Source organism: Heterodontus francisci, chromosome 15 (assembly GCF_036365525.1).
Source record: "Heterodontus francisci isolate sHetFra1 chromosome 15, sHetFra1.hap1, whole genome shotgun sequence".
Taxonomy (NCBI): domain Eukaryota; kingdom Metazoa; phylum Chordata; class Chondrichthyes; order Heterodontiformes; family Heterodontidae; genus Heterodontus; species Heterodontus francisci.
This window is the reverse complement of record NC_090385.1, coordinates 88,699,349-88,722,830: the sequence shown is the minus strand read 5'-3', so window position 1 is coordinate 88,722,830 and position 23,482 is coordinate 88,699,349. Positions and strand designations below refer to the sequence as shown.

General features: G+C 41.0%; 1 protein-coding gene across 3 annotated transcripts in view; it reads right to left on the bottom strand.

Annotated features, from left to right (window-relative positions):
• Nucleotides 1-23,482, bottom strand: part of pls3 (plastin 3 (T isoform)) — a 153,540-nt gene that overhangs the window by 63,918 nt on the left and 66,140 nt on the right. For 2 of the 3 annotated variants that reach the window (XM_068047794.1, XM_068047795.1), the window contains exons 2-4: nucleotides 17,342-17,454; nucleotides 15,086-15,249; nucleotides 4,852-4,981 (exon numbers count right to left, since the gene is read on the bottom strand). In XM_068047794.1, coding sequence (XP_067903895.1) covers nucleotides 4,852-4,981; nucleotides 15,086-15,249; nucleotides 17,342-17,408 — 361 coding nt within the window. In that variant the 5' untranslated portion in view covers nucleotides 17,409-17,454. Of the gene's footprint in view, nucleotides 1-4,851; nucleotides 4,982-15,085; nucleotides 15,250-17,341; nucleotides 17,455-21,826; nucleotides 21,851-23,482 lie in introns of those variants that run through there. The other variant, XM_068047796.1, reaches the window with a different exon arrangement.

The window sequence follows — 23,482 nt, the reverse complement described above, 5'->3', positions numbered from 1 at the left end:
GCTGAGCAAGCAATTAGATATTAAAATTCACTTATCTGGTGAGAAAGCTGCATGTCATGAAAACAGAACATGAAAACTTCTTGGGCTTCTCAACATTAAATGGGTGTGTTAACGTGCTTAACTTGGAAATGCTTTTTTTTTAAACTTTCATGAGGCAAAGAGGAGAAAGATGGTGGAAGCGTTGGATGTTTGTATTCACCAACAAGAGAGATGTCAGAAATGTATGGGAAACACTTTGACACCCAGTGTTGGCATCAATTATTTCCCAGTTTACAGCTGAGCCAAAAGCACAGGAAGGCAATTACCTAACCTGTAGCACAACCCCTGAATGGCACCCCTACAAATGCAGGTTTCCCTACCGCCAACAGCCACCTCATGACCCGAGCAAGGCTGCAATTAGGCAACTCAGTCCTGTGGGCCCACATCATTAGGAACTGAGCGACTGTCTGTTCAGCCTGACTAGGATTCAATTTTATTGGGCTGAATTTTCTCGGTTGGGTCGCGATCCCGATGTCAGTCATTGTCTAGCACTTGAGTGGTGTGAATGTTACTCGATTCAAATGCAGGAAAAATTCTTCCAGTATTCCAATAACGAGATGTCTGTTCAAGGAGAGGTGAAAACATTAAAAGACCCAATGGAACTTGAAATTGATCATGAACGCAAGATGATAAATGTCCTGACTGACATTTCCTCGTAGTATTCACAAGTTGGGACATGAACATGTGCGCTTGCTTATATATATAAAAAAGTTGCAAGTCATAACTTAAGACTTCAACATAAATTAGCTGAAAGTCCTAAACAAGCCGAAAGGCCTTAAAATTAATAAACCTCTAGGGGTAGTGACAGTTATTCCAGTGTTGCGAAGGAACTAGTGAGGAGACTTTTGAGGCACTGACAACTATTATGAGTGAGACACTGGGGAGGTACAGTCAATTGGAAACAGGCTAATGTGTTTTTTGAACATGGGCACCAGTCACAGGCAGCTACATGGTCTTATGTAAAATGATGGAATCGATCATCAGGAATAACGTTGAGGATTGTCTGAATAACAGCGACCAGTAAACAGCAGTCAACATGGGTTGAGAAGGTAAAGGTTCTGCCTGACCAAACTCCTCCAAGGAATGACATCAGGAGGTTCTCTTTTGCACAGAGAGTGATTAACATTTGGAACTGATTTCCAATCAGAATGCTTGGGGCAAAAACAGTAACTCACCGAGGCTTCTTAGGCAGCACCTACCAAACCTACAACCTCTACCACCTAGAAGAACAAGGGCAGCAGGCAAATGGGAACATCACAAACTCTCAGTTTCCCTGCAGGCACATGCCATCCTAACTTGGGCACAAATCCTAGAATTCCCTACCTCACAGCACTGTGGGTGCACCTTCACTACACAGACTATAACAGTTCAGGAAGGTGGCTCACCACCAGCTTCTCAAAGGAAATTAGAGATGGGCAATAAATCCTTGCCTTTCCACTGACACTCGTACCCCATGAATGAATTACAAAAAAAAAGCACTTATGCCCAACTGAACTAGTTCCAAACACTGCCTTAAATCAAGTATATTTTGGCACATTTGGTTGCATCACTGTTATCCAGCTTGCAATACATATTCCAATATCTAACTTTCTTAACCAAATAAATAGCAATAAGGATTAATTATAAGGGAAGGCGTAGTTTATGTTCAATTAGATTTAGTAAAGGGTTTTGTAGGGTTTCAAAAAAGCTGAGCCAGACAGATTAACTATTTATAAATATTACATTTTCTTTTCTTCAGGTACTGTAATTTTGGAACAAAGAAGAGGGCTAATGAATGTAGGAAGCAAAGAGAACATTTTAAAACAGCTCACTATTCTCCTGTTCCACTGGAAATCAGCTGACTGATTGCAGCAATTAATGGTTGGACTTTTGTACATCAGCAGAGATTTACTAGCATGGTACCAGAAATAAAGGACTTCAGTTACTTGGAGAGACTAGGTATGCTGGGATTGGTCTCCTTAGTGCAAAGAATGTTAAGGAAAGATTTAATAGTGTTCAAAATCATGAAGGGATTTGATAGAATAACTGAGAAGGAACTGTTTGCAGTGGCAGAAAGGTTAGTAAGCAGAAGACAGAGTTTTAAGGTAATTGGGCAAAAAAAGAGCCAGAGGTAAGATGAGGAGAAAATATTTTTACACAGCGACTTATAATTAAGCATGTACTGCCTAAAGGGATGGTGGAAGCAGATTGTTACAGACAAGCAAGAAATGATAAGGGTGGTTTCCCTTTTCACCTCTCAACTGACTGCAGATAGTTTTTTTTATATTAGTTTGTGGGATGTGGGCGTCACAGGCTAGGCCAGCATTTATTGCCCATCCCTAATTGCCCTCAAACTGGCCAGGCCATTTCAGAGGGCATTTTTAAGGGTCAACCAAGAATTGTGTTTTAACCCTTCAGCACTTTAATGGTTAATAAAACAGACAAAAGGCAGGTTTTCTGGTAGGTTTAAAGAAAATGTTTACTAAACAATAACCCGAAAATTTGCAACACACAGAGCACGCGAAGATGATATGCATTTAGGTCTGGTGTTCTTTGGGAGGAAAATTTAAACAATGCAGGCCTGCTCTTCCTTTTCTCCTGGTTCACTGGAGTCAAGCTTTGCAGAGTTTCAGTTGGACGGATGCTTGGCTGTAGAATTCTTCTGTTAAATCACAGTTACAGTCCGATGACAAAGATCCTATTTCAATCTCTCAGACGGACAAAGGTCACCTTTTCATCTCTGCCTCTGCGCAGTTTTTTTTAAAGATAGTATTCAGCAGGGTCTTCTTCTTGGCAGGAACAGATCTCGCTCAGCCTCCTGGCTTTCAGTCTCTGTTCTGCCTTCTGCACAGAAGTCTTTTTCTTAAACCCTTATCAGGCGAAGGTTTTTGTCAGGTGACCAAAGTTGCTCTCCCCTAGTGTCTTCATACAATGTCTCTGAATGTGTGTGGCCATTGTTAGACAATCGTGTTTGAATGTTGCTCATCTTCATAACTTTGTGTTTAGTCACACCTATTATCCTGAGTTTGGGTCTGGAGCCTCCAGGTCTGCAAAGGCCATTGTTAGTCCAACTGGTTGAAAAAGATAGCTATGACACTGAGTGGGGCCATTAGCATGTCTACTGCTTTCTTCAAAGTCTGGTCCAGATGTGATGATGGGTTCAGTCTCCAGCAGTCACCATGTATATTCGCAGTCCCGGACCTCTTACTCCATTTTGTCTTGTTGCAAATGTGTGTCCATTTTTGGGAGGTTAGTTCATCAGCTTATAGTTCATAATTGCTCCTTGCATGAGAGTGACAAGATTTAGTAACAACTTTCAAAATTGGATAAACACTTGAAGAGGAAAACTTTGCAAGACTGTGGAAAAAGAGCAGGGGAGTGGGACTAATTGGATAGTCTTTCAAAGAGCTGGCACAGAATGAATGAATAGGCTAAGGAACATTAGCTTATATACGTTTTTATTTCAACCATCACATATAAATGAACAAGCAAACAGCCAATCCAAGAACAACCACTGAGACACTGCTCTTTGAAAAGCCTGATGATGTACATTGAATATTTGGTCTTGTCACCCCCATCCCCATAAGTTAAGTCTTGGTTTGGAATCATACCTCAATTCTTGAGTATGTTTCTAACAGGGAGAACCAAAAGCTAGGTAGGTAACCAGCTTTTACTGAAGGCTAATTTTAGTACAAAGAATGAGGAATAATAACTAACATTAACAATAAAATTAAGTGAGTGTTATATTCAAGAAAGCCAGTTGGTGAATGATAGGACTGGAGCCCATCTTTACAATCATACATCTCATAACACAACCACACCCCAGTTTCAGTAGCTGTCTCTTTATATCTGCTCAAGAGAAACCCCAATTAATACCCGCCACTTATATATGTAATTAAACACAACTGATATACAATTGCCTCAGTACTTTGCTCTATGGCAGCGAGGCCTGGACAACGTATGTCAGCCAAGAGCGATGTCCCAATTCATTCCATCTTCGCTGCCTCCGGAGAATCCTTGGCATCAGGTGACAGGACTGTATCTCCAACACAGAAGTCCTCGAGGTGGCCAACATCCCCAGCTTATACACACTACTGAGTCAGCGGCACTTGAGATGACTTGGCCATGTGAGCCGCATGGAAGATGGCAGGATCCACAAAGACACATTGTATAGCGAGCTCGCCACTGGCATCAGACTCACCGGCCGTTCATGTTTCCGCTTTAAAGACGTCTGCAAACACGACATGAAGTCCTGTGACATTGATCACAAGTCATGGGAGTCAGTTGCCAGCAATTGCCAGAGCTGGTGGGCAGCCATAAAGGCAGGGCTAAAGTGTGGCGAGTCGAAGAGACTTAGCAGTTGGCAGGAAAAAAGACAGAAGCGCAAGCGGAGAGCCAACTGTTTAACAGCCGCGACAAACAACTTTTTCTGCAGCACCTGTGGAAAAGTCTGTCACTCTAATATTGGCCTTTATAGCCACTCCAGGCGCTGTTCCACAAACCACTGACCACCTCCAGGCGCTTACCCATTGTCTCTCGAGACAAGGAGGCCAAAGAAGAAGATATACAATTAACAGTGAGTTGGTGGAATTACAGCAAGTGCAGTTCAATGAAAAAAGAGAGATATTTCTAGATGAAAAAAGATCTATACATACAGCAGCACTGACAGTGGGGTGAACAAAGGGATTTGGGGTCCAGATACATGCCATTCATTGTGCAAAAAATTATTTTAAAAAAGTATTATTTCTTCACTCATTCTCAGGATGTGGGTGTCTCAGTAAAAATAGCCAGTCCCTTTTTGCATGAGCAGCAATATATCTGAGTAAAAGTTACCTGAATAAGAATGCTGGGTTCCTTCACTGGACTGAAGAGATGTTCCACCAATAGCACAGATGCCCTCCCTCCTGTTAATGGCCATTCTGAACGTTTTAGCAACATGGCTACTTTTCAAATCTTGAACAATCTGTGAATTAAACAGTTACATGAGAGTATTTCAGTTTAACTGAATGCTATGATTCATGGTCTTGAACGTGATTCGCCTAGCATCCATTTAAAATGTTTCACTTGTGGCAGAAGTACAATTGTATACTAAATGGCATGTCATGACAACATAATAATCAATATATCTGTGTCAGGATAATTTCACTCGACTCAGCTGATTCTTGTTTTAAGTTAATAAAGTGATAGACAAATAGATTTGGTGCCCATTATTTTAATTAGCGACAAATTTCCAATCTGAATTACAGCATTGCTGAAGTTTTCTACATTCACCCAACCATTAATCAACTTGTCTGTAAACCAGCTCAATCACAGACAGTCTCAATGGCCAGCAAGAAATGCATACCTCAAGAAAAAGAATCCTCTTAAAAGATTTTTGTGGCTCAATCATTCAACTTTTTTATTCTTTCACGGGATGGGAGTGTCACTGGCAAGGCCAACATTTGTTGCCCATCACTCATTGCCCTTGAGAAGGTGGTGGTGAGCAGCCTTCTTGAACCACTGCAGTCCATCTGGTGTAGGTACATGCACAGTGCTGTTAGGAAGGGAGTTCCAGGATTTTGACCCAGTGACAGTGAAGGAACAGTCATATAGGTCCCAGTCAGGATGATGTGTGACTTAGAGGGAAACTTTCAGATTGTGGTGTTCCCATGCATTTGCTCCCCTTGTCCTTCTAGGTGGTAGAGGTCATGGGTTTGGAAGGTACTGTAGAAGAAGTCTTGGCGAGTTGCTGCAGTGCATCTTGTATATGGTGTACACTATTACCACTACAATGAAGGGAGTGAATCTTTAATGTGGTGGATGGGGTGCTGATCAAGCAGGCTGCTTTGTCTTGGATGGGGTTCTGCTTCCCGAGTGTTGTTGGAACTGCACTAAGCCAGGCAAGTGGAGAGTATTTCATCACACTCCTGACTTGTGCCTTGTAGATGGTGGACAGACTTTGGGGAGTCAGGAGGTGGGCTACTCGCCACAGAATTCCCAGCCTCTGACCTGCTCTTGCAGCCACAGTATTTGTATGGTTGGTCCAGTTAAGTTTCTGGTCAATGGTAATCCCCAGGATGTTGATGGTGGGAGACTCAGCAATGGTAATGTCGTTGAATGTCAAGAGGGCAGATAGTTAGATTCTCTATTGCTGGAGATGGTCATTGCCTGGCACTTGTGTGGCACGATTATTACTTGCCACTTATCAGCCAATTATGCAGCTAAACCTCTAGCAGAAGCTTACAACAAATTACAAAGTATGAAAAAACCAGATTGGAAATATTTTACACAAATATTACACAGAAATGGATGCAAAGCTAATAACGTCTTAACTTCAATAAAAGAAACATTTACTTATTTCCGATTCTTGTGTATTGTGCGTGACTTGTTCCTGCTCTGATGCATTAACAGAAGCATTTGCGCATGTTAAACAGCCTGTGTTTATACAAACACTTGCCAAAGAAAGCTTTGTGCCAAAATTAAAAGGTAAACAGTACTTTGAAATTATGTAACACCACCACATCAATGCAATTTCAGTACCTGTAATGGTATCCATCTAACCTGTTACAATAACAGAATGACAACTCCCAGGACACAGATATAAAATTTGGATACAAGTGTAATAGTGAGTTCATACTTCTCAAAATTGTGACAGAAATCACACCTGACAAATGGAAACATATTAATTTTGTCATTTGGAATACTGATTGAAACTTCTACTGGGCATTGCAAATAACTTTAAAATGCAGAACTGAACAGTTCAAAAATGGCTGCACATTTGCATTCTGAGAAGACAGAGCCTGGTTGAAAGACTGAAGGAAATTAATTAGTCTCGCTAAAACAATGGGAGTGCTCCCTGATCCAATTAGCGAGATTGGTTTTGCCAATCGGGGTAATCAAAAGCCATCGACACCCCTTTGACTTTGAACGAGCCATACATCCCCCTACCGAGTATGTCTGATGGACTCTGAAGTTCAAAGACCCCTCTAGAAGTTGCTGTTTCAAACAAAGGTCACATGACATACCTGCTGGTAACACCGAGTTTTTTGAATTGTGCTTCAGGTTGAACTAAAGACTACAAATGGACTGGCAGAGAAAGATCTCTCTCGCTCTAGCAAAGTCCCAGGGAAATCACGGTGGCAGCTTTTAATCTTCAAGACTGTAGAACTTTACAGATGACCACTAAAAAGACAGTTGAAACCTGCCTTCAGCCTTCTGGTACCAAAGAAGCAAGCCTGAAATTGTGCACGTGAACGCAGTGAGGACACCCAGACTTTAACTTCAATCGAGGACATTACATCAAGGACACTAAAGACAGTATCTGTATTCCATTTACGGTCAACTCTACTTCAACCTCCCAATTCTTTCTTCCCCTCTGTATCTATGTGTATGTGTGTATACCTCTTGCGTGCATGTGAACGTGGACACGTCGCATATTTTAGTAATTTTAAGCGGGTTAGAGTGATAAGGTTAATAAACTTACATCTTTCTTGTTTAAATCCGAGACCTGTCTGATTGATTCATTTGCAATTGTAATGAAAGTGCAGTGAGCAAGGGCTCACTGAGGTCGTAAGCTAAAATCACTGTGCTTAAAAAGATAAACCCAGTTACAGCCAAGCCAGAGAAGGGGCAAGTGGGGTGCCTGAGGCCCTGTCCTCACCTGGTTTTAACAAAATCCACAGTTTTATTACAGCAAACTCCAATGACTGAGTTTTTGTGTTTCTCTGCCCTTTACTCTTTCAGTAAGCCCAATGCTCTTGCTTGGAGTTTAGTTTGCCATTTAATAGTTTTACTAACCTCAACTGGAATCTGACATTCTCAAGTTCATAGGAACTGTCCATACTACAGGACATCTTTGTGGATCAGAAAGCAAACATGAACATGTGCACTCAATCATTTCTACCACTGGTTTATCCTCCAGTTCGATATCCCTCTATCCCACCAGCCACCACCTAAGCCCCCAACATCGAGCACTGCTGAAAATTAACACTCACTGCACACAGTCACCCACTTGACATTCTTTTCCAATACCTCAAATTAATGGCACCCAATCTTGACATCGTCTGATCAGTTCCTTCATTTATCTTATTTTCAAGCATTACAGTGCCCTGCTTTGACCATTAATGTCAACTGGAAAGTTTTGCAAGTATATTATATATACTAGTCATTCTCAAAAAGAACAAAAATTGGATGATGAACAAGTAGACTCGTGATAAATAATGCTGGATGTCCGCATCTTCCTTCCAATAGAGTGCGAAGTGAAACAAGACAGCCTTCTTCTCAAATGCTAACCTACCCAATGAGCCTTTTGTTTCACAAAGACAAAGACCATGTTAGCATTTGGTTTGTATAATATTTCAGCTGTCAGCGGCTGGATTGCATTTTTTGGGGCTAGCCATCTGCTAAGTCACCACAGATTGCACACCGCATACTACCAGCTGCCATCTGTTATCACTCTTCCATTCAGGTTTTATTAAAATTAAACCAGTGCTTCTCTGCACCTAATATGTGTGATTTCATCTCATGGTCCAGCCTTGCAAGTACATCGGTTTCAGATGTGAGGATCTTGCACAGAAAAACAACTGCCCAGCAGATTCAGTATCTGAAGACCAATGTTGTCCAACAGATGGCCCGCAGGCCAGAATCTGTCCCACCAAAGGTTTCCATCGGGCCCTCATATGTATTTCAGAGATGGGAAATTTCCCATTGTCTTCTTCTACCAGATCGACTTTTAAAAAAAAAAGCAAGGCAAATGGTGGGGGGAGAGTGGGGGGGGGGGGGTGCAGGAGCGGGGACACAGGCGGAGACACAGAGCGAGAGGGAGCGCGAGAGCAAGAGAGAGATAGATAGAGAGTGATCATTCCTGACAGATGGGCATCTGTCTGTAATACTCCACATTGCTACAAAAAGTCTGCAGGAAAACACTGACTACTTGTGCAAGCAAGAAGATACCTGGTATTTCACTAAATCAGTGTCCAACATAGTGGCAAGAAAGTCAGTCAATAAATTAATCTTCTCATTTAAATCTTCTTTACAAGAATGCACATTTATTTTGATTATTAAGATAAATTTTTAATGCTTCTGTCTTTCCAAAATTGTCTCACCAGCCCACTATGTAAGACACAAATTGTAATGTGCCCCCCACCCCCAACACGAAAAGGTTGGATAACCCTGCATTAGAAGGACAAATGGTAGGTGTAATGCAGGTCCAGCATTTCACATCAACGAAATACTGAGGCGATGAGCCCAATAACAAGAAATCCAAGGGATATGACACAGTACATCAAAGCCATTGATGCAAAGATATTAAAAGGTGCACACTACATAAATGGGACATGTCACATATTAAGACCCTCCTGATCCTTTGAATTGAAAAATCACCATTATTTAAGAAAGGTGGGAAAGGGGGAAAAAAAGGAAAATTATAGATCTGTTAGTCCAAAGTCAGTTGTGGGGAAGTTACTAGAATATGTTGTTAAGGACACAGTGACAGCACTTTGACAAATATGAACTGATCAGAGAGCTAATATGGTTTTGAAACAGTTAGGTCACGTCTGGTTAACTTGGTTGTACATTTGAAGAGATTACTAACATGGTAGATAAGGGAGTGCCAATGAATGTTATTTACATAAACTTCCAGGCGACATTCGATACAAGTTCCACACAAGAGACAGTTAGCAAAAACAAAATCACTTTCAATTGGAGGTAATCTATTAACATGGGCATGGAATTGTTTAGGGGGCTAGGAGAAAAAATAGTTGGGATAATTGTAATGTATTCCAATTGGCAGGATATGACTCGTGAAGTAGGGGGCACAGTTTAAAATTGAGGGGTCTCCCACTTAAGACAGAGATGAGAAGGCATCTCTTCTCTCAGAGGGTCATTAATCTTGGAAATTCTCTTCCCCACACAGCAGTGGAGGTTGGGTCATTAACTATATTCAAGGCTGAATTAAACAGATTTTTGATCTACAAGGGAGTCAAGGGTTACAGGGGACTGGCAACAAAGTGGAGTTGAGGCCATGAGCAGATCAGCCATGATCTTATTGAGTGCCAGAGCAGGCTCAAGGGGCTGAATTGCTGACCTCAGCTCCTATTTCTTATGATCTTATGTGTCCCCCAGGGATCTGTAATGGGGTCTCAACTATTAACCATACTTAACAATGACTTAAATGAGGGAATAGAGAGCCATATATGCAAGTTTGTTGATGGCATTGAGTAAGGTGGCACAGTACACAGTGTAGATGGGAGCAGAAAGTTGCAAAGGGACGTTGATAGATTAAGTAAGCAAAAACTGTGGCAGATGGATTCAATGTGGGAAATTGTGAGGTCATCCACTGATGGAAGCCATCAACCATGTTGCAGCTCAAAGCTAGAAAGTAACTCACCTCAGACTAAAAGCTAAATGAAATTATTCTTCGCTAATCTACACAGATTTGGGTGTTGACTACTGGCACAAGGAGCTTCAGTTTGGATAGAGAATGAGATCATTTGAACTTTGCAGTCTTGCACTTATCCAATGCTGACCTCAATGAACGAGTCCACTTTAATCAAGTCTGAGGCAACATTACTCATTTATTACCTCATTAAATAAAAGGCAGCGAGGAGCCTCAGAACCACTGGGAATTAACACAAGTAATAACCACCCCAGTTTTTCTGGTCAATCAGATTTCTAAACACTTTTGAGCATATTTTATCAGTTCCTTGATTTTCATCGGATATGCAGTGAAGTCAGGGGTAGGAAAAAAATACCAATAGTGACTGCCTGAAAGTTTGGCTGGAATTTAGATATCTACATTTTCTTGACAAGCTCATTGGAGTAGTACAAACACAATGACGTTTAGCGATGAGCAAGCTTGAGAACCGGAAATCCAGAGACTCGCGTCATAGGAAGGGAAAACCATGTGTGCGAGAGCATGAGATACCATGAAATACTGCTTTCCAAACGGTGCTCAAAGGAATTTCATGGTCATGTTGGAAGAAAGAAGTGGGAAAGATGTTCCATCACTCACTGTCAGTGCCAAGTACAGTCAGATGAAGGATCGAGTCCTGATACTTTGCTCCAATAATAAACCTTAACCCAACCTCATGCATTACTGCACAAGTACACAGACTGCCATTTCTACTTCTTTTGCCAACTTAGTGCCAAATTACAGATAATTTTAATCCACAAATCCATGCTCACAAAGAACAGTTTTGAAACTGCTCAAACTCATTTCCTCTCCAGCCAACAGAGGAGACTCATCATTGCATCCGTACGGACTCAAAAGAAGCTTGACTTTAAGATGTGAATTGACATGGTGCCAGCTTACAGTGCCACCCAGCTTCCGACCAGTCGGTGTGAAAAGGAAATAGCCGAATTTCCTCTATTTGTAAGTTACTGATGTTGGCACATGAACCAGGATATGTGGGTAATAAATGATAAATGCTTTAGTGCTGCAGGATTATTAAACTGTATTTAGAAACAATATAACTTGCAGGGAGATGGAAAATTGCATGCAAGTGCCTCTTTAAGTTCACTATTACAATCTGCATTTGGGACTTTCCTGCCCTTCTTTAGAGTAGATACTAAAACTTCTGTTTTTTAAATTACTTTCTTAGGTAAGTCTTAGCTTCTTATGCTTTAAAGAGCATCTTCACTGGCCCTGATAGAGGCACGCTCCTAACAGCAAGCCAAGGACATTTAAGAAAAATCTCATCAGTATATTGCTTTAGTTACAGGGTCTACCCTGAGCCCCCATAGGACCTTAGTTACATATTTGAAAAGTGGTGGAGCATCGTGCCATCAGATCTCATTTTAGACTTAAACAGTAAGTGGAAATATTGCTCAAAATATGCAGTGAATGTCTAACTGACAGCAAGACTGACTGTACCCACCTCTCTATGAAAGCTTCAACTGACTGGACACAATCCAACTCAGATGGATGCCCAGCTTTTTAAATATCTTGAAAAACAATTAACGGGGGCTCCTGGGTTTAAATAACTATTAGAAAGCTTGAGTGTAGAGTGAGTTGCACAACAGTTGCAGCTGCTTTGAAAACTCCATAACATCGAAATTCCTGGTGGGACACATCACTACACAGAGAAATCTCCCACCTAAATGCAAAGCTCACAAACCCAGCAAAGAGAAATTTATATTCAATTTTTTTTTTAGTTTAAATGCACTACAAGAAATAATGAATTTAAATAAATCTGATTCAACTTTGGATGGTGACACAGACCTGATATTTTGATTCCTTGGGGAATTTTCCAGGCATCTTTCAGTAACCACGGTACCAATGATTTCAACTGAACTTTTCAGCAAAGTGTGTGTTGACAGGCAGCAACAGCTCTTCACACCTCTTGGATAGGTGATTTGCATACTATATCTGAGCATGAAGCATCACTGAGTTATCTTCACAAAATAAAAAGGGCATCTAGGACACTAGGTTAAAGGGCTAAACCTGCAAGGCCTAGGAAAGAGTACAGGCGCAAAGCAAGGGACTGTGGAAATCTTCAGACATCAAAAATCTCCTGTCTCGCCTTATGAGTGAAGACGGAACAGTATCCAACTCGTTTTAGATTGACCCTAGAAATCAGCAGCAACTGATGTTCCATTTTCTCTGAGACTTGGATGTGCTCTTCCAATGAGCTGGAATCCAAGGTTTCTCTCCATTGAGTAACAAACCAAAGCATCTAACAAATCTGAATGATCCTCTTGCAATGAGTTAATCTGGACCTTGATGCTTAGTTTACCATGGGCTGTATACTATGGAAATCATATGATGTTCACAGACAGCAATCAAGGGCTGCCTCACGGAGGTGGAACACAATATTTGCTGTCTATCTTTTAAAGAACATTATAGTAGAGACGGATCCCTGCTTGGATGACAATCTATTCATTTACAATGTGAAGGTCAAATGAACAATGAACAATACAGATGACCTTTTGCATAATAAAAGGGTTAAGGCATCCACATTAAATTGGGTATTAACGTCCAAAATTTTATTAATTCCCACTTCACAGATTTCCATTCAAAACTGAATTAATAGATTGCACTGCTCAGCCATTGTGGTCACCCATTAGGAAGGCAGGCAGATCTGCCTCTATAAAGTGTGTTGTGTTTCAAATGGCCCAGAGCGTTTTACAGTGAACCAGCAGCCTTGAAAATGCTGATGATTTTTGTTGCGTGGGCAAACAAATTAAACTTTTTTGACAAGAGATCCCAGCAATGTCACAAGTAATTTTATACAATACCTTTAAGTATCTACAGAACCTAAATATATGTTAAAAATATTATGCATGCACTTCCTATCCAACTTTCAATCCTCACTATTTTTGAGCAATTTTATGCTACATTTAACACTGAAACTGCCTACGTAAACATTTAGGCCCAGAAAGTGGATTGTACAGTGTCTGTTTTTTGGATAGAAAAATGGACAGTAAAGGTTCCATTATGCTGAATTGGTTAGGACACTCCAAGAGTTGTCAACTAGTGCTAGGCCTATTGCCTATGCAAATTCCAGGCCCCTTTGGGAATTAGCCAGCTTTTGCTGGTCAAAAGTAGCTGAACTAGTGGTTCTTAAAAGGCTGTGCTTTGATTCTATGGACTGCTGGAGACTGCCACCAATAAAAACAAATAATTTGATTATGGAGCCTGGAGGAACAGGAGTGTTCCACATTGAAACGGTGAGTCACTTCCAGCCACAGCCTGACAGCACTCCACCCACTTCCTCACCTCACCCCCAATCTGCTCCCCTCCTCCACACACCACCAAAACCTCCCTCCCCATACTTACATAGGCCCAGTATCAACATCCTCCTCTTTGTCACCATTGCATTGCCTCCTGGGATGTGATGAGCAGCCCCAGCACATTGGTCGGTTGCGTTCTGATGATGCAAGAGGACCAATTTCGCGTGGTCCTGTTGCACAGCAGTTTTGCGGTCGAGATCGCTGTTGCGTTTATGCAAGCGATTGGACCAAATCCAATTTTTAGGCCTTAGAGTGGAAATCTGTAAACAATTGCCTTTAACAGTGCAGTTGCAGGCTCTGGCCTGGAAGTGGTGATCCAAACAAAGTTTCTGCTGCTTCTCTTCCAACTGATACTAATTAAATGACTATGGGCAAACTTGCTAGTTTGACTGAAATGTACAGCAGCGGGGTCAGTAACCTTTAGCTATCCTTGAAAAACACAGCGGAAGTAAAAGGATACAACAATCTTCGTGAGGCGAAACAAGAGGAAAGAGAAAGATTCCTCACCCCACTCAGCACCGGCATAAAACATTTGATAATCACACTTCTCTGCAACCAAGCACAATCCAAGCATTCCATAAACATGTTGGAACTGGATGTAAACATGCAAGTAATGCTTAAAATGGAGCAGTCATGAACCACAAACATGCAAAAGTGCTAAGAAGAAAATAAGACTTCCTACACAACCAAGAAAATCTAAACAAAGAGGGCTCAAAGAAATGACAGTGCAAAAGAAAATGTGAAGAGATCACATACAAGTACCACATACAAGTATAAAACCTACTGAAAAAACAAAGATAGATTGATAAGAATGTCGTTGTACCTTAAATATCTTAAATTATACACAACAGCAGTTTCATATTCTACAAATTTTCAAGCTTTTATCACTTTCAGCTAACGGTAACAGTTACTATTAATTTCAAATTTAAATTTTGTTTTCGGTTCATGAAAAAAATTACATATAATGAAAAGGAGGAATTTGAAATTGTCTCTGTTTATCAAGTTTGCTGGCATATTTACAGCACATGGTGAATAAATAAATCATATTACCAACAAACAGACCACACTCGTACTCCAGGACTCTCTACTAACTTGCTAAATCACATTGCTCTGTAGCTGAGCACAAATATTCTGAGAATATCAAAGCAATGGCAATTAATAGTTGCCAAGTTGCTAATTATGGAATCTTAGCTCTCGACTTGTTTTGTACGTGCTGTGGAGGCATTCACGGTTGGATTCGTTACTGTCTCATGTGGAGGACACAGAATATCAGAAGGCTGGGGACCAGTGATGCTAAGTTTCATTGGGCTACGACAGCTTCCTATGTAGAATGAGCTCACAGCACAAGGAAACTTACAGAAACAAACTCGTTGAAGCTGATCCTGCAATCTTTGTCTTTGTCCCCTTCAGTCATGAGGTTCTCAACGATTTCTCTTATTTTGTAGCCAGGCAACGAAACATTGGCTTCGCGGAAAAGTTCATGGAGTTCGGAGTCATTAATGTAGCCATTGCTGTTGAGATCTAGCCAGATAACAAAAGTTATTTTTAATTAAAAATAAATCTGGAGCAATGACAAATAATGGCTGCAAATTAGAAAAGCATAAACCTGCTAAATTTCAATCTTTGAATGCGTCTAACAAATTCCATCTCTCTACCTGTAACTTAGGTTAAAAGAAATCTTAATAGTGTTTTACATTTGCACATACAAGCCTTGTTGGTCTGTAAGTATGCTTGCACCAAAAAGGGAAAGGTACATCTCAGTGTAGAACATATGACGTGAGACACACTCAGCACATTCTCATATCATGATGCATTCACACCACTTTTTTTTTCTGTCTACACGCCACTTATAACTGCCAAAAACAATCTTTGCTCCATTTCATTAAACTTCAAGAACTTTATACGGTGTCAGCTGAAATTGATGGCCCAAGATTGGCAACTCTGCATTAATCATCTTGTAAGATTCAAAATTGAAGTTGGCTCAAAAAGTGCAGTCAATGTACAAACTCTAAATCAAGTACAGAAAAACCATGCGTCAGAGGCCCACATTAAACCTTAAAAAATAGGCACTATGGAAATTTTCCACCCTTTTAAGTTACATTAGTAACAATCAATAGTGATTTCTTTTGGCCTTGGAGGTTCAACTACTGACATAATTGACAGAGTTTAACCCGAGATTCTCCTTCACGGAAAGCTTTGAGGTTGAAGTGTGTGGTCAATTTTCAAGAGGCTACTACCACTATTATGCATTGGGTGGGGAGAAAATAAGTACAAGTTTAACTAAAGTAAGCTTTGTTGATGCAACAAACTCAAATTTGTGCTGCTTAATTAAAAATAAGCTATATTTGTCATATATATCAGACGTATGTACTTTGAGTCTTTTTTTCCAAATCAATAATTGCTGACCAATATACACACAATATAATCCTAAATCACTAACCACAAATTATACAAGTCCAACTCCTGTCTGATAAGGAATCACTGTACATTTGCTCATACAATTAAACTGGAAACAAGTGCATCGGTAGCAAGGTGGATAATTTGAAGACCAAGCAAACACAGTTTGCAACTCAGGTTATGTGACATGTGCAAATGCAAATATATCTAATTATCTAATGGATCTGGATCGCTCCTCATTCCAAAATTATCTCCATATGAATGTAAGTAAATATAAAATCAGACAAATCAAATCATAAGCCCTGGTTCTATTCAATAAAAAATCCCCAACACTTATAAATGGGGACAGTGTAGTGGGAAAAAAGTATCAGTGAGATAGATAGGCTGGGAGTCTTTGAAGTATGACTTGAGACAACAAATTGCACTCGTAATGGAGAAATAAACTGAAGAGCCACAAACTTTTCCAAAGCAGAGAGACGCTCCCAAGTTCTGAAACCAGCTGCAGCAAAGCCAATTGCATGTGTGCATGTAGGCATGTGAATACATTTGCAAATGAGCAGGAGTATGCAAACGTATGCGAGCATGAATCAGCATGAAAAGACGTTTTACTGGCTGATGCTGACAGCGAGAACAATGTCCTTCCCCCACAAAACTCTGCCAAGCAAGAAGAAGGGAACTGTTGATGCACACTAACCTGTACTCTGAGTCTAGGCACACAGTGCGCACAATAACGATGAAATATACTAGCTAAAATGATGTGTGGCCACACTGAAATCACTGAATGGCAAGGATACAACAAATTCATACATTTTATTTGGTGGTGGTGGTTGGGGAAGGGGGGGGGGGGCGGGAAAAGGGGTTTGTTGAGTGTTGATTTTATGCAATAGACACAAAATCCAGGTGCTGACATGCAAAGATGAAGTGAGATGAACAATTCTGAAAAAAAAAGAGAAATTTGTTTTGAAGTTTATAGTGTGAGGAGCCAAACAAGTGATTGGTCTTCACTGTTTAAGCAGCTTAAGGTGGAAATTTCACAGGCCCACCACTATTCTTCACTAAAATTCATGATAGCTCAACAATCGATTAGAAGTGCCAGTTTGTAACTGGTATATAGAACCTGAGAGAACCATAGCTAGACTCTCAATGTGTAGGTTACTGAACATAGTTGGCATTGTACAGTTGGTCAAGAGGCAGCAACAACCCAAGAACTACTCACCAACTTTTTCAAAAGCCTCTTTGAGCTCTTCTAGCTCTTCCTTGGCAATGTGTGTTACAGTATCCATTTCTTTTACCACGTATATAACCCAACCTCAGGTCGCTGATTCAAAGCTGGAGGAGAAAAGACGAAAAATCCTTAATACAAGACCATGAACACCAAAATTATCCTTGGTTTGTTATGCCTTGTGAAGCAATGCGGTGTGTGAGAACTTACTAACAATCTCTTGCTATGTCTAATACAGAACATTTCCAATCTACAAAAAAAACAAATCAGAGGAACAGAAAATATATTCTAATCAACTTCAGACTCACATTTAATAAATAAAAACCAATCTGACCACTAATTAATCCAAAAGTGGAAGAACAACTGACCACCAATTGTCTTAGTAAGGTACAACCATTACAGGTGAAGTTACAGACAGCTATAATTTCTCAGAATGACACATCATGTGTTACACAGTATAGTGCACCTCTCATATTGGAACAGCATATCCTATCTCCCATAAACAGTGGCACAGAAGTTCTACTCAAAAAAACGTAAACGTTATTCCATTGGCACTGCATTCTTCCTGATGCAGCATCTATCTCACTGCTGGAACAATGCTCTGAACTAGGCTCTATTCCTGTCCCTTACACACCAACTGAGAGATTCCAAACTGGTGCCTGTGACAAAACCTATTCCATGCCTCAAACAGTTATATGAAAAACTCAGACACAGAAATGTTTTCCCACCAAAATGCTTTATACTTCTGAATAATACAAATTCCACACAGGCAGTAACAAAGCAAATGCAACAACTACTGGGTCTGAGGGTCATGTCAAGTCTCCTTCCACCTGTTCCATTTTGAAGCTTACCCAAATGGCCCACTGAGTTTACAGTTACCCCTGTCCAAAATGTGCCAACGTTTGGGTGACCTCTGATCATTTGGTTTCACTGCAGCAAGAGGAGAAATGATGAAATTGCATTGCTATTCTTTGTAAGCAAGTTTGAAGCTTAGGAACCATACCTTTTTTTCAGCCTCCTGTATGATCAGGATTTCTGACAATCTCTTACAAAAGCTTCCAAATTCCCATGATGTCAGAAAGTTAATTCGAAACGTGTACACTTCTTGAACTTCCACAGGGCTGGCTGTGACCACTATACCCGATTTCTCACCTAAACCCAAGGCTGCCATAAGTCTACCTATTCACCATTAAAGGTAATAGCTAACAAACTATGACTGGGCTGAGGGGGATGGCGAAATTAATTCTATATTGCCAATTCTGAAGTTCCAAAATAATTACAGTGTGACAGAGAGTCGCATTACAAAATGTACGTCGAATGATGCCTAATCACAAAGAGGTTTTCAAAAAACCCACAGACACTGTGCACCAGTCCTTCAGAACTGCTTCCACTGGAAGATACAACATGATCCTGCTGCAAATGGGTCCAAATGTGCTTTTGTTTGGAATGCTGGTTGCATTTGGAGATCAAAAACACATCCACCCCACCACCCTCTTATACACACACGTCATAGCTGTGACTTTGACACAAACACCTGACCTCCCCATTGTGAAAATTATACTGATAACCTGTATAGTTGGGCTGACACCTCAATCAGTAAACAGAACAAAATTGCAGCAAACAGATAATATACATTTCAGACATTTATTTTCTACTTGCAGATGCAAAGAGCTAGTAATAGTTTAATCAGGAGTGGCCTCAATCTGCTCACTCTAGATGACCTAGGAGAAAGAAAATAAACACTCAAAGGCAAGAACATTCACAGATTTGAGGTCTTGTGAAAGAACGAGTTCGAGTAGAGACTATGTAATGAATCTCAATTTCTGTGCAGCAGTTATGCAGAGGGGAGGAACAGCACATCGGATAAGTTATTTGCAACTAGGGAGAAAGCAGAGGAAAGTTCAAAGGAACACTGACCACAGAAAGATGAGAGAATCATGTTTAAGAATGTGAGAGAATTGTTAGAAAAGCCTCCCGAGAGATCTCAGGGAACTATTGAGCATGGACTCAAACACTTATAAGATATTCAAGCCACTGACAAATGATTAACATGGTTCAAGAGTCGACTTGGGAAGGTATTTTGAAAACCATACTAGCAATGATGGATTAAGTCAGCACCTTGAGATAATGTAAAATTTAGGACTTTAACAGCAGCTTCTACAACACTAAAGAAATGAGGCAAGAACAATAGGTGGTGGTTAGAGGGTACGAGGTCTCACCTTCATTCGAGAGAAGGTGAGCACTTGCTAAATGTGGTGTTGAAGAGTAAGAGCAGGCATGAGCTAAGTATGGAGGCACACATTGCAAGGATGGTGAGAGGGGCATCCGGACTTGGGATCTATTGAAGTCAAGACGGGGGAAGATCAGACAGATCTGGTGGGGATAAAATCTTGCTGGTCGTAATGCTACAGCAGAACAGATCAATGAAATGAAAGTCTTCACAATTAGAGTTGAAGGAGGAGTGATATAAAAAAGGTCAGCTGTCTCTAGGAGAACAACCCTCTGTAGGTTATCTGCTTATTGGCAAAGAAAACTTATATGTCAGCTATGTAAAGAGGTCAGTGCCTACTAGTGGGGTCTGTTTAAGGGGACAGCCCACAAAACTGGCAAGACAGGTGAAAACAGTCAGTGAAACAATAAATTAGACACCTGGAAACAAGGCACTGGTATTATTCATACTCGACATCAGAGTCTACAACGTAACAGATGCAAGGGGGCTTGACAGGAGGATTCACAAGTTATGCAAGAGTAGGAGCAGCTACTAAAGGGGCAGCAGTTGACACTTATACAGATTGTAAATCTACCATCGCCAATACTAAACAGAGACTACAAACAGTGAAATTGGTTTGAGATCCTTCAGACTGACGGTGTGGAGTTTACAAGTTCTCCCTGTGTCTGCGTGGGTTTCCTCCGGGTGCTCCGGTTTCCTCCCACATGCCAAAGACTTGCAGGTTGATAGGTAAATTGGCCATTATAAATTGCCCCTAGTATAGGTAGGTGGTAGGGAAATATAGGGACAGATGGGGATGTGGTAGGAATATGGAATTAGTATAGGATTAGTATAAATGGGTGGTTGATGGTCGGCACAGACTCGGTGGGCCGAAGGGCCTGTTTCAGTGCTGTATCTCTAAATAAAATAAAAAATAAAAAAACAATTACGCAAACATTTTGAGGCAGAAGGAAGCCAGGTACAAGTGAACTGGCAGTATCAGAGCTGATTGAGGAGGAAGAACGAGAAAGGAGATGTTCCATATCGGCCTGAATAACTGCAGCTTAACGAATGGATCAGGAGAGAAAAAGTAGAAGAGAATTTTCAAAATAGGCCTTAAACATTCACCTCTGATTATTACTTAAAAAAAAGGATCTGCACAAGTAGCTGAAAAGAGCTGCATGCAAATCTCAGAGGACTCAAAAAATAAACGGGAGTGCTGCTTCAATTAAATCAGTTGAACTTTAAATCAAAATTTCAAAAGTGTTACGGCCACGTGGTGAGGGGTGTGGGTGGTTCCCACTGTTCAACTCCCTCCTGACAGCAGCAAGTGTTTTTTGTTATTAAGGTTTAACCCCTTTGTGTTTTGTCAAATGAACAGACAGAGACAGATTTTCTTGTAGGTTTATAACAGAAGATTAATTATTTACTGAGCAATATGCCTTATCAAGAAATTGTCGCAACTGCACACATGCGACAGATAGAGGGGAAAAGGGGCAAGTGGTTTATAAATGAAAACAAGAGAGAATCTAACCATCTCCCCTTGATGTTCAATGGCATTACCATCGCTGAATCCCCCACTAACAACATCCTGGGAGTTACCATTGACCAGAAACTGAACTCAACCAGCTACATAAATGCTGTGGCTACAACAGCATGTGAGAGGCTGGGTATTTTGCAGCGAATAACTCACCTCCTGACTCCCCAAAGCCTATCCACCATCTACAAGGCACAAGTCAATAGTGTGATGGAATACTCTCCACTTGCCTGGACGGGTACAGCACCAACACTCAAGAAGCTCGACACCATCCAGGACAAAGCAGCCCGCTTGATTGGCACCCCATCCACCACCTTCAACATTCACTCCCTTCATCACCAACACAGTGGCAGCAGTGTGTACCATCTACACGATGCACTGCAGCAACTCGCCAACGCGCCTTCAACAGAACCTTCTAAACCCACAACCTCTAGCACCTAGAAGAACAAGGGCAGCAGACGCATGGGAACACCACCACCTGCATGTTCCCCTCCAAGCCACACGCTATGCTGACTTGGAACAATATCGCCGTTCCTTCACTGTTGCTGGGTCAAAATCCTAGAACTCCCTTCCTAACAACACTGTAGGTGTACTTATACAAGAACTGCAGCAGTTCAAGACAGCAGCTCACCAACACGTTCTCAATTAGTGATGGACAATAAATGCTGGTCTAACCCACATCCCCTGTACAAATAAAAAAAAAGCAAGTAAGGTTTTGGGGTTCACGGTGAACCTGTTGTATTCCCTCAGAAGTCAAGTTCACGTTGATTGCAGGCCTGAGGCGGTTTCTCTCTTGGTGGAAAGTTCAGTTTGAAGACAGAGGATCACTTTCAATTCACTTCCAACTTGTGCAGCAATGTAGAATTCATAGCAGGGCACCTCCATTCTGGCTTGCTGGATTTTCTCCCCAGCTCGTAGCTGAACAAGCTTCTTGGTGATGCTTCTTTCTGGGTTTCTCCCTCTCTCAGGCTGCCTTTTTCAGGTAAACGTTTGGCGTATCATATTCTGCTAGGAGATGCTTTGGTCTCTCCCCCTGGTGATCACACAAGGATGAGAATAATCTGATTATGTTTCCACTTCATAACTTCTTTGTTTCAGTCGAACACATTCAATTCAGGATGGGTGTAATTGACACCTCTCAACCTAGTTCGGCATCCTTTGTTCTAAATAGACAATGTGGCAATGTTCGAATACACATGCGGCCATCTTTTGCAGCGTTGCTCATTTTTAAAAAAAAAGATAAGTCCATTTTTATAACTCAAGTTTGAGTTTGTATTTTGTCATCGTCGCACTTCTTGTAAGCATGACATAAGTTACTTTTTTTTTAATTGGGCAAGATTTGAGAAGAGGGTCCTTTCCCCTTCCCCACACTCCCCAATGTAAATGTTCGACCAAGCCACATGGTTGAAGGGGTGGTGTCATGGTTTGATTCCCAATGTTGAGCTTGTTCTAAATGGTGCAGAAGAATTGGAAATGGGAGGATGGGAAGGAAGAGCAATTTAGTCCTAGGTTGCGTTTCTGATCATTTCCCATTATTTCACCAAATCCTACCCTTCCTTTCTAGATAGGTAGGTACACATGCATGGGTGTCAGGTGGATCAGACAGAGCTGGGATGGTAGTTAGCCTTTCGATACCCACTCATCTAATATCAAAGAAGAAAAATAACCACTCAGGCAAGGGCAACTGGCACCTTTGAAACTACACAGCAGCATAAGCACACAAAGTCTGAACTAAACAATGCTGCTGGTGATCACAACCCATTATTAATGTTGATGTACCAGAGGTCAACTTCAGGAATGCAGTTTATGTGCACGCACTGCTGGCTCTCTGCATCTGGGATTTTATGCTGAGGCAGAAGTCAAAGCAAAAAAAAGTCTGGAGGTCAGCAGTGTGTGTACACAAACAGTGCTACTCCACTGTACAAAAAGCATAATGTTCATGGGAAAGAGGTCTTAACTCACAATTCTTTATCGGTTAGCTGTACACAAAAAATAACTAGTAAACCTCCTATGGCATTGCTTGCAGATTATCTAGGCCAAAAAAGCAGATTCTGATGTTCACCACTGTCTTGCTACATCTGAAACATGGCCAACAATTCACCATCACTAATTTCTAAAAGTAAACCTCCTGACCTGCTGCCAATGTACAAAACATGCTTGAAGATGCAAGTAACTTTGTTCTTTCCTCTTAAGTTAAAATGTTCTTTTTCTCTACCTCCCGATATTTATTTGCAAACACGAGAAAAACTCAAGATTTAAACGTTATGGCATCAAGCGCTTTGCCAGTCGAATGTTCAAATCAATTGGTCATTGAGTAAGCCCTCGTGTTTCGCCTCACCCTCCCCACTTCCAAAATATGGTGTTCATTCGATGGTGGTTTTTTTTGCAT